This window comes from Pseudopodoces humilis, chromosome 9, assembly GCF_049639895.1.
Source record: "Pseudopodoces humilis isolate 2021_Gansu_Grassland_sample_001 chromosome 9, ASM4963989v1, whole genome shotgun sequence".
In the NCBI taxonomy this organism is placed as follows: Eukaryota; Metazoa; Chordata; class Aves; order Passeriformes; family Paridae; genus Pseudopodoces; species Pseudopodoces humilis.
Window position 1 is genome coordinate 18,591,026 of NC_142208.1, and position 15,102 is coordinate 18,606,127.

At 38.8% G+C, this 15,102-nt stretch overlaps 1 protein-coding gene across 1 annotated transcript in view; it reads left to right on the forward strand.

The window, feature by feature from the left end:
- The window catches only part of WDFY4 (WDFY family member 4), a 121,756-nt gene that overhangs the window by 28,707 nt on the left and 77,947 nt on the right, over positions 1–15,102 (forward strand). Inside the window, exons 14-25 of the mRNA XM_014250371.2 lie at positions 1,701–1,915; positions 2,788–2,888; positions 3,845–4,052; positions 4,324–4,400; positions 5,097–5,315; positions 6,300–6,484; positions 9,375–9,606; positions 11,361–11,512; positions 12,019–12,130; positions 12,244–12,434; positions 13,944–14,096; positions 14,459–14,532. Of these exons, the coding sequence (XP_014105846.2) occupies positions 1,701–1,915; positions 2,788–2,888; positions 3,845–4,052; positions 4,324–4,400; positions 5,097–5,315; positions 6,300–6,484; positions 9,375–9,606; positions 11,361–11,512; positions 12,019–12,130; positions 12,244–12,434; positions 13,944–14,096; positions 14,459–14,532 (1,919 nt within the window). The remainder of the gene's footprint in view (positions 1–1,700; positions 1,916–2,787; positions 2,889–3,844; positions 4,053–4,323; positions 4,401–5,096; positions 5,316–6,299; positions 6,485–9,374; positions 9,607–11,360; positions 11,513–12,018; positions 12,131–12,243; positions 12,435–13,943; positions 14,097–14,458; positions 14,533–15,102) is intronic.

Here is a 15,102-nt window from a genome sequence, read left to right on the forward strand (position 1 = left end):
TCTTGAAGATGAATAACAGTGAATTAAATTCAGCGACCAAGTTTTGAAACTGTGAGCTCTTAGGAGAAAGAATCTGGGAGCTACTTAAGCAGATTGGGCAAATTGCTGGGTGACATTTGCCCTTAAAACTCTAATCAGGGGCAGAGCTCTGCTACATTCTAACTGCACCTACTATATCCTGATTCATGATGCAAGTAATAAGTGTTAAAAAAATCAATCTATGCATACAGGAGTACATGGCATGCTTTCCTGGCCACCTTTAGTATTTCCACTAAAATCTCATTTTACTGAAACAAAGATCCATGAAAACAGCTCATTTTTTTCAAAACAAGGCAATATCGGTATTGACAGAGCTTCTAGGCTAATGAAAACAATCATTCTTTTTGTAACCATTATGCTTTTATTGGATTTATTTTGGAATAAACTGCTTGCTTCACTTTGTCAAGACCTGTGTAATTCTCTGTTTGGTGGTATGTACACACACTTTCCTGCATATAGTCAGAAATTGAGTAAAATGTTAATTAAAGATTAAAATTTGTGAGACTTTAAAACACTGCAGTAGTGTAGTTTAGTCTGGTGGACACTTTCTATGTGTAATGTGATGCCACATATGTCCCTGGCAATGAATAGTCCTTTAGAGAGAAGAAAATGTTATCCAAAGACTTCACCCTTCATATATAACAAATGGTAGTTAAGTTTGCAAAAACAGTACATATATTGCAATGGATGTATTGCTTTCTAATGGTTGTACTTGGGGTCACTTTGAAAACAAATTGCTTGTTGGCTTTGAAGTTGTCCTGTATTGGCTTTGTCTGGTTGAATGCAAAAGAGCTCAATTCCTCTTTACACTTAATAATCTTATTCTTTATCCAGTTGCTTCTCATTCATGTTATAAAATCAAGTCCCACTGCCTTCATTTGCATGTCTGTCACCACTGTTGTCCTTTTCTTTAAAAGTCTGCATATCTATTTCCTAGAAGAGCATATGAAAAAGCTTGAAAGCTCTTGGAAATAGGGAATAATTAATCTTTGTAAGATTTGTGTTTAAATACATGATCCATTTCTTTTACAAGAAATATAGTTAGGTCAATGGGGTACAATGCATTCCTAACTGGGAACAAATTACTCTAAAGATAATTTATGAGAATTGAGAGACTTTAAGATCATTAAGAAGCAATAATGAAGGAAAGCTTCAATTCAGCAAATCATATCAAATCAAAAGAAGCGTTTAAAATTGTTTCATGACATTGCTTGATACAGTTTTGTTTAATAACAGTGCTTTTAGAATGAAGAGCAGATAATATCAATATGGCTCTCCACAGGATTAATGTTAAATATATTCTGAGTTCCTATGTTGGTCTTGGAGTTTATGCCTAACAACCTGCCCTTGGTGGCAGTCCCTTGTTTTTAAATGACAGCTGATTGTTTTCTTCCTTCATTGCCATAGAGTCGAGGCAGGAAAGCTGAGCTGTGGATAGCCAGGCATCTGCTCAGATGAATACATGCACACTATTTTAGTGCAGAGCTTGATAGAACAGCCATGCAGTTCTGCTTGAGCCTCTTGCCTTAGGGGCTTCTTTTCTGGACCAGATGTTTACACTCAGGGATTTGACAACTGAAAAACAAATTAAAATAGAATAACTCAGTTGCCCTATACTGTTTAGTTCCAGCCCTCTGACTTTACTTCTGTGTCCATTTCAGCTTTCCCTGGAAATCCAATGTGCTGTGGTGGATCATATCCAGTCCTTGGTGAAGTCAGAGAAGAGCCGGCAGGTGATGTGTGAGTCTGGCCTGCTGAGCACAATCATAACCTCCTGTCAAGATGCTTTCTACGGTGACAGTCATCCCCTGCATCTGCCCCTCACAAGGGTGTTTGAGAAGCTGGCATCTCAGGCTGTTGAGCCACACGTGTTAAGGTATAAGATTTGTATCTAATGGAAGCAATTTGCTTTAGTAGTGCCATTTTTTTTTTTGCAGTTTATAAAATAATTAGATGCTTGACATAGTGCTCTAATTAAGCAAGACTTAGCCTTTTCTTTCAAGTTCCAGTTAATCCTTGCTCATTGATTGCAGGATATATGCTTAAATGACTCCTGAAGATGGTACAAGTCTGTAGTGTTCTGCTGCATCATTTTTGCAGGGGTTGTAAAGCCACTTATGAATGAACTAATTAAGTCATTGCAAAACAACCAGGGTTATTCTCTTGTGATATTTATATGAAGAAAATGTTTTCTGCAGAGTAAAAATGACTTTCTCATGTCTCAGATCCATGTCAATGAGAGATGCAAAAATAAAAAGTGCAATCTTCTTCCTCAGTCACTGTTTCCAGTTTGAGGTTGCACTTTCTTCATTAATGCTAGCAAGTGCTGGGCATTACCTAACAGTTACCAGAGTGCAGATGACTTTAAATATTCAGTTGAAGACTGTATTTCCTTCACTCAAACACAGTACAGGATTTCTTAAAGAGAACTCAATTAAAAACCCCAATCCATAGATTTATATTTTTTTTGAAAAATTAAAGCTAGTCAAAAATATTGATGGAGAAAAGAAATCTTTGGGTTTTTTTCAACAGAAAAACCTTGAAAAGAAATGTAAAGCAAGCAAAACATTTGTGCTGCTACAGTGGAAAACGTTTCTTCTGTTCTATTTGGGATGTCTTTAAAACTTAGTGTTCAATAGAAAAATTGTTGTCCAGAAGTCTAAGCTCTATTTGTGGGGTTGCTGTGACTCCAAAAGTGTCTGGCTTGTTTTCCTTTTTTTAAGTTGCCTTATTTTTTGTTCATGTTAGGCAATTTCTGTGGTTGGGGGCTTCACCATTACCACCTTTGAGGCCCAGCGCAAACCAGACCAAGGTCCTTTCACGTCAGAAGAGTGATTCAGCTAATGCAGGTAAGCACACGAACAGCCTGTTGCTGATACAGTGCCTGAGTTAGAGATATCTATGAAATGACAGGAAACAGCTGTGTTGAGTAGGTTGTTCCAAGGCAATCACTGTGAAAGGTGAATTATTCCCCAAAGATTTTCACTGGGTGTTTCCCAGATTGGGTGGTACTTGACCAACCTAAGAGCTGATCTAATGGCCAGCAGAGATCACATTATATTTTTGCTCAAGTTAGATGTTGAGTATACTCAGATTTTACTGGATTAGATAGGGACGTGGTTTATAAAAATACTAATATTCTACAGACTAAGGGGAGTGTATCCTTTGTTTGCAGCATATTTTTCCTGTGATTTATAGCTAGAAATAGAATAAGGATGGGAATAAAGAGCGCTGCTTTTTGTAGTCCCTAGGATATCCTAGTAATCTACCTTGCTTATGCAGACTATTTTCCATCTGCATAGTTTTTCTGCTCTAATGTATTTTATAGATGAGAGGCTACAGTATAGTAGTATTTGGTGCTTAAACTAGTCTCATGCCTGAGACACCTGGTCTGTATTCGGGTCTTATGTTCTTTAAAATCATTCTTCAAATCCTCTCCCACATGTTGCTTGTGACTATTCTGTTACAGCAGAATTGAATGAATGGTCTTTATGTAAGAAAAATGGAACCAATGGGTTGGGGTAATTTTTTAATAGGGTGAGTTCTGGAGCTGCCTGAAGATGTATGGGAAGAAAATATGGCTAAAATATGGCTATCTCTTTTCTGACAGCCTCTCATTTTGAAATGTCTTCAGTGCAATATTTTTTTGTATTGCTGTAGGATTTCTGGAGGCTGCTGAGGATGTGTTCTCTCAAGAGCATGAAGTGCTGTTCTGAGTAGGAATGCATAGAATATGGGCTGTACCTGTGACTAGAAAAAGACTTGCAGACATTGATCTGGTTAGGCACTGTTGTTCATCTTTCAGGTTCAGAAGAGAGTGTGGTGGACAGTAAATCTGATCCTCAGACTGTTGTGCCTGGCAGAACCTCTCCTTGGCTGTCTAAGGGATCTGCACTGGCACTCCAGACTGCCATGAGTCTCATCTCCATGACATCACCTCGGAACTTCCAGCTACACAGCACTGCTTTAGCTCCATCATTTGTGGAGTTTGACATGTCCATGGAAGGCTATGGGTATTGCTGCTGTTGCTTTTATTTTAGCTGCTCTGAGGTCTCCAAGCCCTTACTCTGAACACAGTAACTATTCACTTCTCTCTTCATCTTAATCTATGTACCCTGTGGCTTCCTTCCATGTAGCAATATTGCCAACATATTTCATTACTGTCTTATTGCTGACAGCCTGCTATCTCCCTTGCTGTCATGATTCTGCAGTACTAGAAGTCACTGATGACCTTCAGGGATGATTTTTGTTTCTGATGATAGGTTCTTGCTTGCTTTTGTATAGGTGTTTATACCTCCCTACCTTGGCCACTGTCACGGGATCCAGTGCAGACCAGTCTCTCTTGGGAGGAACTGGGATGGGTAAGCATTTGTGATTCACAGCTTGCTGGGAGCACTGACTTCTCAGCCCCAATGAAAGCATTCAACAGTTGTAAGAAAGGGCAGCACATAAGCTGCATGTTCCAAAACATTTCTGTCTCTGTGTCCCAGACCAGCTCTGAACTGTCTAATTTGTATTGCTCAGCAAAATGGAGAACTGGGTGCAACTTCATGGTGTGATGAATTAATATTAGCAATACAGATTTAAAGCAGGCTTCTAAGAGAACAATCTTAACAAGACCCACCAGATTTTAGGGTAATCTCCTATGGAAGGAATAGGAGCTGTCACTTAATGGGAGTCTCCTATACAACAAAATCCTCTATTGGGTAGACTGGGAAGTAGCTGTACTTTTTGCTTCCTGAATCTTTGTGAAATTTGAGAACTTGTTTCTGGCTCAGAGATGGCTAGTTCATCCACTCCATAGCATGAAGATCTAGTGGTCATTTCTCATCAGTCAGCTTTAGGTCATTTATACATGTGCACTGACTCAAATGTGCAATCTCTGTGACGTTGAATACAGGCAATGAAATCCAACATAATAGAAATTAAACCCCATAATCTAATGTTGGTTCTTCCATAATATAGAAGAAAGAAACAGAAAGTAGTTAGAAAGTAGTTTCCTAATGGCTGCACAAGGAAAGCAACTTCCTTAACAGTTTTTTTGTTCCTGTCTACAGGCAGCAGAATGTTCCCTCCCTCAAGTGGCCTGACACTCTCCTGCTGGTTCCTGGTTAGCAAGTTTGGTTTGGCACACAACAGCCACCCACTCCGCTTCCTGACAGTTGTGAGGCACATGTCAAGAACAGAGCAAGAATTTGTTTGCTTTTCTGTAAGCTTCTTCCCACAGGACCTTTCTCTGGTCATTTCTACAGAAGAAGTGGAATTCCAGCCACTTGGTAAGGCTCTTTTCAGTCAAGCTGCAGTGTCGTGTCCTCTGGTTATCTGGAATTTTTCATTAATAAATTTCCTCTTCCTTGAAGTACCCAGGATATTAATGAGATTTCTTGAATCCAGTTGTGATTGTAATTGTTGCCCATGTTTAATGTTTTTGTTTGCTGTAGGCATTGTGAATTACTAAAATATTCAGTGGAAAATTTTTGAGTGTCACTTATATTGTGGTATGCAATTGTGGAGACTGGGCTTGAACCAGTCTATTCTGTGTGACACGAAGCAGGTAATGAGAGTAGGACTGAGGATTTGGGGAGTCACCTAGCTTCCTAATGAAACAACTCATTTCCTCTCCTTGCTTTCAGAATATTTTCTATTATGCCAGTCTGTTATGATTGTTCCCTGTAGATATTTATCCCCTTTTCCTTATTGAGTAGAATAGGTACTTCATATGTAAATGTGATTAGATATTCCAGAGGAGGTTGGAAATGGAGTGGGAATAGTAGCTGGGACTTTTTCATGCACAGCTGACATTGTGTGGGTGCTCTGATTGCCTTAGATAATGATAAAAATTCCAGATTGCCTGTTTTCATAAAAGCTACAAATTAATACAGAGACTTTTATCATCTCATGGATTTGCTAGAAATTTCTTCTGTGTCAGCTAACTCTGTAAATACACAGAGGGGTTCTCCTCTTAGTGAATATGCTGGGTTTGTCCTAGTTCAGGGTAGTTTTGCAGTATCAAGAAAGGTAGCAGGTGTTATCTGGGAGTTTGACACATTATGTGTTGGAGGGATCTTGAGAGCTGTGCAAGTTTTAGGTCCTGATAACAGAACTTGAGCAGTGTTTTAAAGACATTAGACCTAATAGCATCAAATCACACTCCACCTACAGTGTGTTGTGTTCTTTCTGTCACATTTGAAAGTTGTGTTCCAGAGGCAGGTAAAGATGAGAAACTTTCTGTTGACTTACCCCTGTTTTTGCTGTTACAGATATTATGGAACCTGAGAGTGAGGTCCTAAATCCCTCCCCATTTCCAGGGCAAGTCCAATTTGGCTGTGGTAAACTTCTGGTCACTGGTCAGTGGCATCATCTCACAGTGACAGTTGCTAAGGAAGCAAAGAAGAGCTGTGTTGTGTCAGCTTACATTAATGGTCACATTTTTGGCTCTGCAAAGGTAAAGGCTCTCTGCATAGATCTTGTGTCTCATTTTTGCCTTGCATTGCTTTTCATTGTCGTCTCCCAATGCATCTACTGTGACTTTTCAGTATTAATCTGAGAAACTCAAAGCATGGTGATTTACACATGGCACTGTGCTGGGTGTGAGTGGAGTCAGAAATCCATACAAAACAGGGAGTACTTGTGCTGCTTTTCACAAGTATGCTTTGAACTATTTCTCCTCTCCCCTTTCAGCCTGTAGATAACCAGGGCAATTTGTGTGATGATGCTCCTCTGGTGTCAAGGATACTTATGTTGCAGGTAGCTCAGGGTTATGTTGCTGAAATTCAGTTATACACTTAGGTCAACATTTTCAGAGTTTACTAGTGATTCAAGGGATCTATCAGTTAAAGTCCAAGATCTGCGGAAGTTGCCAGCTATAAAAAGTACTTCATATCAAGGTGTGACCAGAGAGCCATAAACCAATGGTGACTTGGATTTAGGCTAAAACCTGCAAAAGTGATGAGTTACCCAGAGAGTCTCCACTCTGAAGAGCGATGAAGAAAGCTCTTGAAAAGAGAAAAGGTCACAGAGAAATAAGCTCCTGTGACTGGCCAGTTCTTTGCAAGAATCCAAAGGCAGGGGGAATTTCCTCAAGCATCTTATTTAGTCATGTTTCAAGCTTACATGTTTCATTTTCTCTTACACCCTTTGAACAGTCAGTCATTGGTCTTTTTCCTCACTAGCAGGCTAAGCACTCAGGAACAGAAAGCTGTTCCTCTGGATTACTTGTTCAGTGTGTGAGATGATATCAATTCATGAGTTCATTGCTAATACTGGTGTACTGGTATTTCCCCTAATATTCAATTCCTTGTGATTTTTGTCACACAGCAGTCGATTCTCAGGTTGCATGAAATATCAGGCAAAAGTAATCCAAATGCACCTGAAGGGTTCATAATCTATGAGATAAATGAGAATAGCCCCTGGTTTCTATTATTAATATCATCATGTTCCTGGTTTTGAATACAGTGTAAAAAATACAGACTGTTCTTTCTGTTATATTTCTGGTTGATGTGGTGTGGTTTTGGTTTTTGAGTAGAGTCCTTTTATGAATTGGAACTTGTAACGTTGGTCTCTTCCTTTTTGTTCCCATACTTCAATTCAATCTCGGCATGTGCAAAACTCACTTGTGTGTTTTATTCTTCCCTTGTGAACACAACCTGTTTAATTCCAAATATTCTTTGTCCTATACTTGAGAGAAAATATCTCTTATAAATGCCTTTTGGGACCTATATCCATTTCAAGAATGAAAATTTAATTTAATTTGACTTCCTTCAAATAAGACTGAAAGTCATCAATAAAACTAGGCCTAAACATTGCAATCAATGAAAAAATTCACAACAAGTATGTTTAACATTCAATGGAACAGCTCATATAAATAAAATAATCCTTTAGTAAACAAAAGATTGTCTCAGTGTTGGGTTCTCTGACTTAATGAAAGCCTTCATCTTGATATATATAGTGAAGAAAATATTGTTTAGGAAGTTAGAAATGGACAAAGGTTGTAAACAATATCAAAGGCTATTTTTAGTTGGTGGAGCTGGAATGAGGTGTGTTACTATGTTGCATCAAGTCTAATATTTATTCACTCAAGTGTCAACTTCTGCCTTTTAATATTGACTGTTTTCTAAATCTCAGTAGTCAGAGACCAGAAAATGCTTGGAGTCTCCCATCCTAACAGCAAATTGTTGAAGAATTGCGAAGCCCCAAAGTACAATATAGTTTCTCTCTACCGAAAATTTCCAACTACTTCATGTTAGAGCTCTCTACAGTTAAACCAAATAATGGACTCAGTTTAGAAGGCCAAAGGTACCACCTTGGTAGCAAAAATAAATGGCCCTGTTTCCTAAACAGTGTTATCTCCACTGAAGCTTACTGATGCAATTGGACAATCTACACTCTTCAAAAAATGCTTATTCTCCATTTATGCCAGTACAAAGTGTGATCTGTAACTTTTCTTTCTCTGTTGAATGTCACAGTCAGGGTTACGAAATTAGGAAAGGAAAAATATGTCTGGAGTCAAGACAGGGTTTTTCTTTGCCAATACTTTGAAATTCTTTTGACTGTTTTTGGAACAAAATTTAGGGTTAAATGTTCAAAATGCTTATGTTTACAGTACTTCCCAAAGTCCAGTTTCTGAACAGTAGTTGATAATTGTTGAGGTGGGTTGACCTTGGCTGGATGCCAGGTGCCCACACAGCAGCTGTATCACTCCAGTTAAATGGAAAAATGACTCCTAAGTTGAGATATGGCAGTTTATTAAAGCAGAAGTGAGTTTTCATGTGCACAAGCAAAGAGAAAAAAAAACCAACAGGTTTATTCTCTACTTCCCATCAGTGAGTGCTGTTGAGCCACTTCCTGGGAAGCAGGGCTTCAGCACATGGAGCAGTTGCTATAGGAGGCAAGCATTGTAAATAATGATTTCCCTCCCTTCCTCCTCCTTTTCTTAGCTTTCATGTCTGAGTTTACATTATATGGTATGGAATATCTCTGTTGTTAATCTGGGCCAGCTGGCCTACTTGTGTCACCTCCCAGGATGTTGCCCACTCCCAGCCCCTTGATGTGGGAGTGTTGGAGAGGCAGCGCTGACACTGCCAGCTCTGCTCAGGAATAGCCAAAACTCTGGTGTGTTCTCAACTCCTGTATAGCTCCCAGTGTAAAGCACAGCACTGTGAGAGCTGCTGTGGGAAAATGAGCTCCAGCTCAGCCAAAGCCAATATAATTGTGTTGCACAGCTGACTGAGACTTCAATGAGCAAAGAGGTGGCAGGAAATACCTTTTACAGGGACGAAACCCCAGGGCACCCTGAGTGTACTGGATCCCCTCAGTGAATTCCTTCTCTGTTGTAGATGCAGTATCTCCAGCCTTTACCAGGTGGCTGTATGTCCATGGAACCATCTTCCTTTATTGATGTCTACGGGTACATAGGTACTCCTCGAATTTGGAAACAGAAGTCCTCCTTGACCTGGCGCCTTGGTCCTACGTACTTGTTTGAAGAAGCCATTTCTATGGAAACCATAGAAGTTATTATTAAGCTTGGCCCTCAATATTGTAGCAATTTCCAAGCAGTACAACTTCACGGTATGTGATAATTCTAATATCTGCCACTATTTGTTTGCCAGGGCAGTGTTATTTTAACTCTTATAATCTTCTATTAGTGTTCCAGCTGTGTCTAGAGATGACTCTAAAAGTCTGGAAAACTGCTTTACTGAATGTTGTACAAGTTTGTAGTTAGATACATGAGGATCTTGTAACATACTGTGAATTGGAAAGAAGAGTAAGAATCAAGCAGCAGAGACAGATGAAGAGTAAAGAGGGATAAAATGTCCTGAGTTGCAAGATTGTGTTTTCTGTTGGACAAACATTAAAGCAGAAGCTTTAACAGACATTCTGCATTAACAGTGCTAACAGGGAAAAAAAAAAGGCAGAAAGACAAGTACGGAGTTTAACTGCAAATGCCAGCAGAATAGGAGAGAGGGGTAGGGGAGTAAGTTATATTCCATTTAATGAAGAGGCTTTTTAACTCAGGTATTAACTTCAACTATTAAACAGGCAGACAAAACATTTCAGTTATTGATTACTCTTTGTTCAACAAGTAGTGCATTCACCTTTGTGCTAGAGCTTGGGATGAAATGGGATGGTCATTTCTCATTTGAAAAGAGCAAAATAATCTTTCTTGGTGAAGCTCCAGCCTAAAACAATGAAAAAAGACCGAGAGTACTCCTTCAGACAGAATGCTGTCAATCTATGCACAAAAAGCTGCAAGTCAGGTGTGGGAAAGGGCTGTTGGGAAAGAAATGGTATCAAAGTACAGCTCTGAAATAAAAACATTATATGTAGAAGTCAGAAGGATTTGATTTTTTTCGTCATTGAGTCTTTAGGAAGTCTGGGGAGCTTGTTTTCTGCACAGCTCTTCCCAGATGGACTTTAGTACTAATCATAGATTGTGGCCATCTGACTGTTTTAGGGAAATCACAGGGCAACATATAAGATGTGATCTCCTAATTGTGAAGTGATCTCACTCTTTCCCCTTGCACTCTCCCTATTCCATCAAAACACCCAAAGGAACATAGGCAAATGGAAATTTTGACTTTAAAAAAGTTTTACTGCAATCCCCCCAAATACTAGATTGGGTATTTTTTTCTCCCTTAAAATGGATTTATTACCTTGTTGCAAACAGCAGTGGGAATTTTTGGCAGTGTTGTGTTCTGTCTCCCCACTCTCATTGCTTCTTGCTCATCAGCTTCAGTTGTGCAGAGGCATGCAGACCAAGTCTGCAGACCAAGTACTGCTGGAAAGGAAATGGTGACACAGCTTTGGGGTATTTTATTTATAATTAATCTTCATGTGGTGTATGAACTAATTTTTTGCCTAAAAGGGTAGTGTCACCATCACTAGTAAACAGTTTTGTAAGTCAGCTGTTTTCCCAGTCTTTAAAACTGTCAAAAATACAACTTAGCTTTTTTTAAATAAAGGTACATATAGTTTTCCGAAATTTGAGCAGGAATAGAAAATTCTTTAAAGAAATGCATATGAGGATTTCATATTAAACTTCTAAACCTGATACTTTTTACAAGCTTCCCAAATGATGTGAGTTAGCAGCTCTGAACTTTTGCCCCTGCTCTCATTCCACAGAAATCTTTGGTTTGGGTACCCCAATAAAGTTCCCAGAAACACAGAAGGCCTCTGAAATGTTTTCTATGTCCAGAAAGTTTGTTTATATTGTGTGGACAGAGAGGTTTATATTTCTATAATTTATATTATATATTTTTATTTGTCTTGCATATTGAACAAGCAAAAGTTCCTGCAGGCATTCACAGTCTTTCTTGTTTTAGATGAGGACCAGTACAGTGCTCATATCATCACACCTCTGGTGGCAGAAGATAAGATTTCTTTTGGAATCAATGCCGTGTGCTCATCTCTTACTACAGTCCAAGATATAAAGAGCTCTTACAATGAAGTGGATGGTCGGCTGATTGCCAAAGAGGTCACAAATTCCCCTAGTCTTAAACAAGTTTTCTCTGGCTTCTAATAAGTTTCCTAGATGTTGTTTTTGGGTTTTTTTTATACTTGTTTTTCCATTCCTTAACTTCTACTCATAGGTTAATTTTCACCTATGGAGAGGACTAGATTGGGCAGTGTGAGCACAATGTTAAAAGCATTTTTTGAAACAGGCACAGAAGCCATAATTTTCAGGCTTTATGGTAATTTGTTTCAATCTTTGTTTTCTTAATGCCTTCACAAGGACTTTTCACATACTATTCTATCATTATTGCTAATACCAGGTCTATTGCTATGTGAAAGTAGTGGCATTGTGAGATGTTGTTAGTGGGTGAATGTTTGCCTTACAATCAACTTTTTATGAAAAAAAAGAGACAGTTTTCATAGTCTAAAATTAATATAATCCTCTAAAGTGTTAGTGCATGTATTTGTTACTTTTAGTGTCCCTGATACTACCAAAGTTTTTCTTAAAATGCCTTTTATCTGTTTTAGATTGGGATTAATTCTCGGGACAGTTCAACTCCGATATTCCTAGCTAAGAATATTGCTGGACACCTCTCAGGTTCCTTGCGGACTATTGGGTCAGTTGCTGTGGGCCAATATGGTAAATGCACTTGTCTTAATGCTTAATATTCTTTTAAGAGTGGAGCTTTTTTCTGACCAATAATGGATTTAGTCTGTGTAACTTCCTGGTAAAGTAACACTGCAATTTCCTAGGGGTAAGAGTGTTCCAGTCCTCTCCAGCAGCTACCAGCCTGAACTTTATTGGAGGCCCTGCCATTCTCCTGGGTCTCATTGCTATGGCCCGTGATGACCACACCATGTATGCAGCTGTCAAAGTCCTGAACTCCATCCTCAACAGCAGCCCCTTGAGTAGAAAACTGATGAGGCACATCCATGGATACCAGGTAGACTCACTTTTGTTCATTCATTCTGATTATAGTCTTCCCTATGTAGACATGTATCCCCAAATCTATCTGCAATACATACCAAACATATCCTGGCTATTGCTACTTGTGGCTGGAACTTTGCAAGTTGGTAGTGGGATATAGGATAGTGCTCTATATCCTGTCCTTAAAGTCCCTGGGAACCTCTGTAACAGCTTATCTGCTGAAGGCAATGTGAGGACAGGTGCTTCCTGGCCAGACATGATTTCATGAACTAAATAAGCCAGTAAGATTTGTGACTGACCCACTCTTCACCTTTTACCAACACACTTGATCCCACACACAAAAGACCACTTCTCAGGCAGCTTTTCTTCCTCCCTTTGGCTCATACAGGCCAAGATTCCTCTTTACAGACTGCCCAGTGTAGGGCTGACAATAAATGTTTATGGCTCAGTCTGCACTCTCTATTAGGAAGTGTACTGATATAAATAAGTGCTGCCTGAATTTCACTGTTTAGGTCAGTCCCAAACTAATCTTTAGACCTGAAAGCTAGGCAGATCGAACATTTTGGTTGTATGTAAAGTCTATGTATGTAATATTGGATAGATTGAGGCACAAGTATGACATTTCAGTTTAGTATCATTTACTTTGTGCTGCTGATGTGAAGCAGAGAACTCTGAAGGAACAAAGACTCTTTAATACACATGATTGCATACAAGACGCTTAACATTAGGGTTTCATGAATGATTTATAGTAAAACTTTCCATTTTTCTATCATGCAAATTGTTTATAAATGGATTGAAATTTATAGGAATATATTTATCCTACTTAGATATTGCTTACCCAATCCTTTTGTATAGGTTAATGCCTGCCTTACTGTGTATGAGCTGTTCCTTTTGATTTTTTGCTGAAATAGTGTTCTCTCTATGTGACTGATCATCATATTGCAATGAAGTGTCTTTTTTTTTACAGCCAAGTAATATGTGTGTCTTGATATATATTTTCAAATTAATTTCTAGTCTTCCCAACCTATCCAAAATGCAATAGCTTTCTGAACATTCTTCTCACAGTATGAGGAAATTGTTGGATAATCAAAGGTAGGCTCAGGTGAGAAACTGACAATAGTTCACAAATGTTTTTCATTTGTGTAGGTAAAAATTTGATATTTAAGCAATTAAGAATACATCCATGAAGAATAGCATAGAACACCTACTGTGGTTATTTACAGTTATAGTTGTCTTTTGCTTTTTCAAAAATACATTCAACATAATATGGCACATACTTTCCTCCTGTTCAATGCCACAGAGTAGCCAAGCTCCTTCAAAAATTCATCCTTGCACTTTCTGCATGAAATTTTGTCTGGACTGAAATCTTCATTTTCTTCATGATGCTTATGTAAAATGCATGTATGCATGATTGCTACATCTGAATAAACTATATGTTGGTCTTGAATTAAAGAGAAATGTTATATGTTATTTTATAAATACAGATTTATACTTGTCAGATACTTATTCAGTCTTCTTTTTTCAGTTGCTGAGCTATCTACTGAAGAGGAAAACTCAACTGCTGAACAACAGGATTTTACAGTTAATGTTCTCCCTAGTGGGCACAGCTGAGCTGGGCTTTGAGTCTTCTGTCATCAAGAATTATAGTGCTTTCCAGTATGTTCTCTGCAACTTTGAGGTAAAACTGTTCATGTTACTCTGTGGGTTTGGCTGTATTAAGGATGGCTTTATAATATAAGGTTTGGTTTGTTCGTAGCATCTCCTGGATCCAGTATTTGGGATAGGGTTGTGTGATGTGTATTATCACACTATGGGCTCCCCAGGTATGCAGGAACACTTCCAGAGGATCTGCTCCTCAGGATTAGAACTGGAGCTACAGTTCCTGCACTATCAGGGACTTCCCAGTGCCTCCAGGTTGCATTATAGAAACACTGAGAGTTTATGATGCTCTCCTCCCTAGTTTTAACTGTTTCTCTAATGCAGCTACTGCTCTCACAGGTCAGCAGAGCAGTAAAACCTCTGCTTTCCTTTGTCTTTCAGCTTTGGATGAAAGCACCAGAAAATCTTGACCTTGTTCTTCTTTCCCATCTTGTGGAGATCTTTCAGTCCTCCAGGTATAAACATGTGTTTGAATCAGAAATCTGTGGGACAAACTCATCTGTAACCTGAAGCTGGAACTCTGAAGTGGATATGGAGGGTCTAATCCTAGTTGGAATCAGTGGATTCTGGGAATTAATCATTCCTGTGTTGCTCTTTCAAGCCTGGAGTTAGTGATTTGATCAGTCCCTGAGATGACTTTGGGGCCAGATTGGGAAAAGATATCTAGTTACCTGGTTCACATGGAACCACTGCTGTACAACGAAAGTTTACATATCTGCTGGGGGTGGGAGGGGGGGGAAATTCGAATGTTTGAATTGACTATAAAATATTTTTTAAAAATATATTATTGAAGTTGTATTCAAAATCAAAACAAAACCCTTTTATCAACTTTCTTAATCATCTGGGCTGGAGTTTAAATGTATCTTAAGAGAGAATTTCAGAGGGGCTGAGTATAGGTAGATTCCTGCTTTTTGATAGTAGGAAGTTCTGTGCAGAGCTGTCTGGTGCCCCTTGTTAGGTTTTACAGGAATAGCATTTTTTGCTACCGACTTGCTGACTGAAAATGCAATAATGTTTTCTTTGAA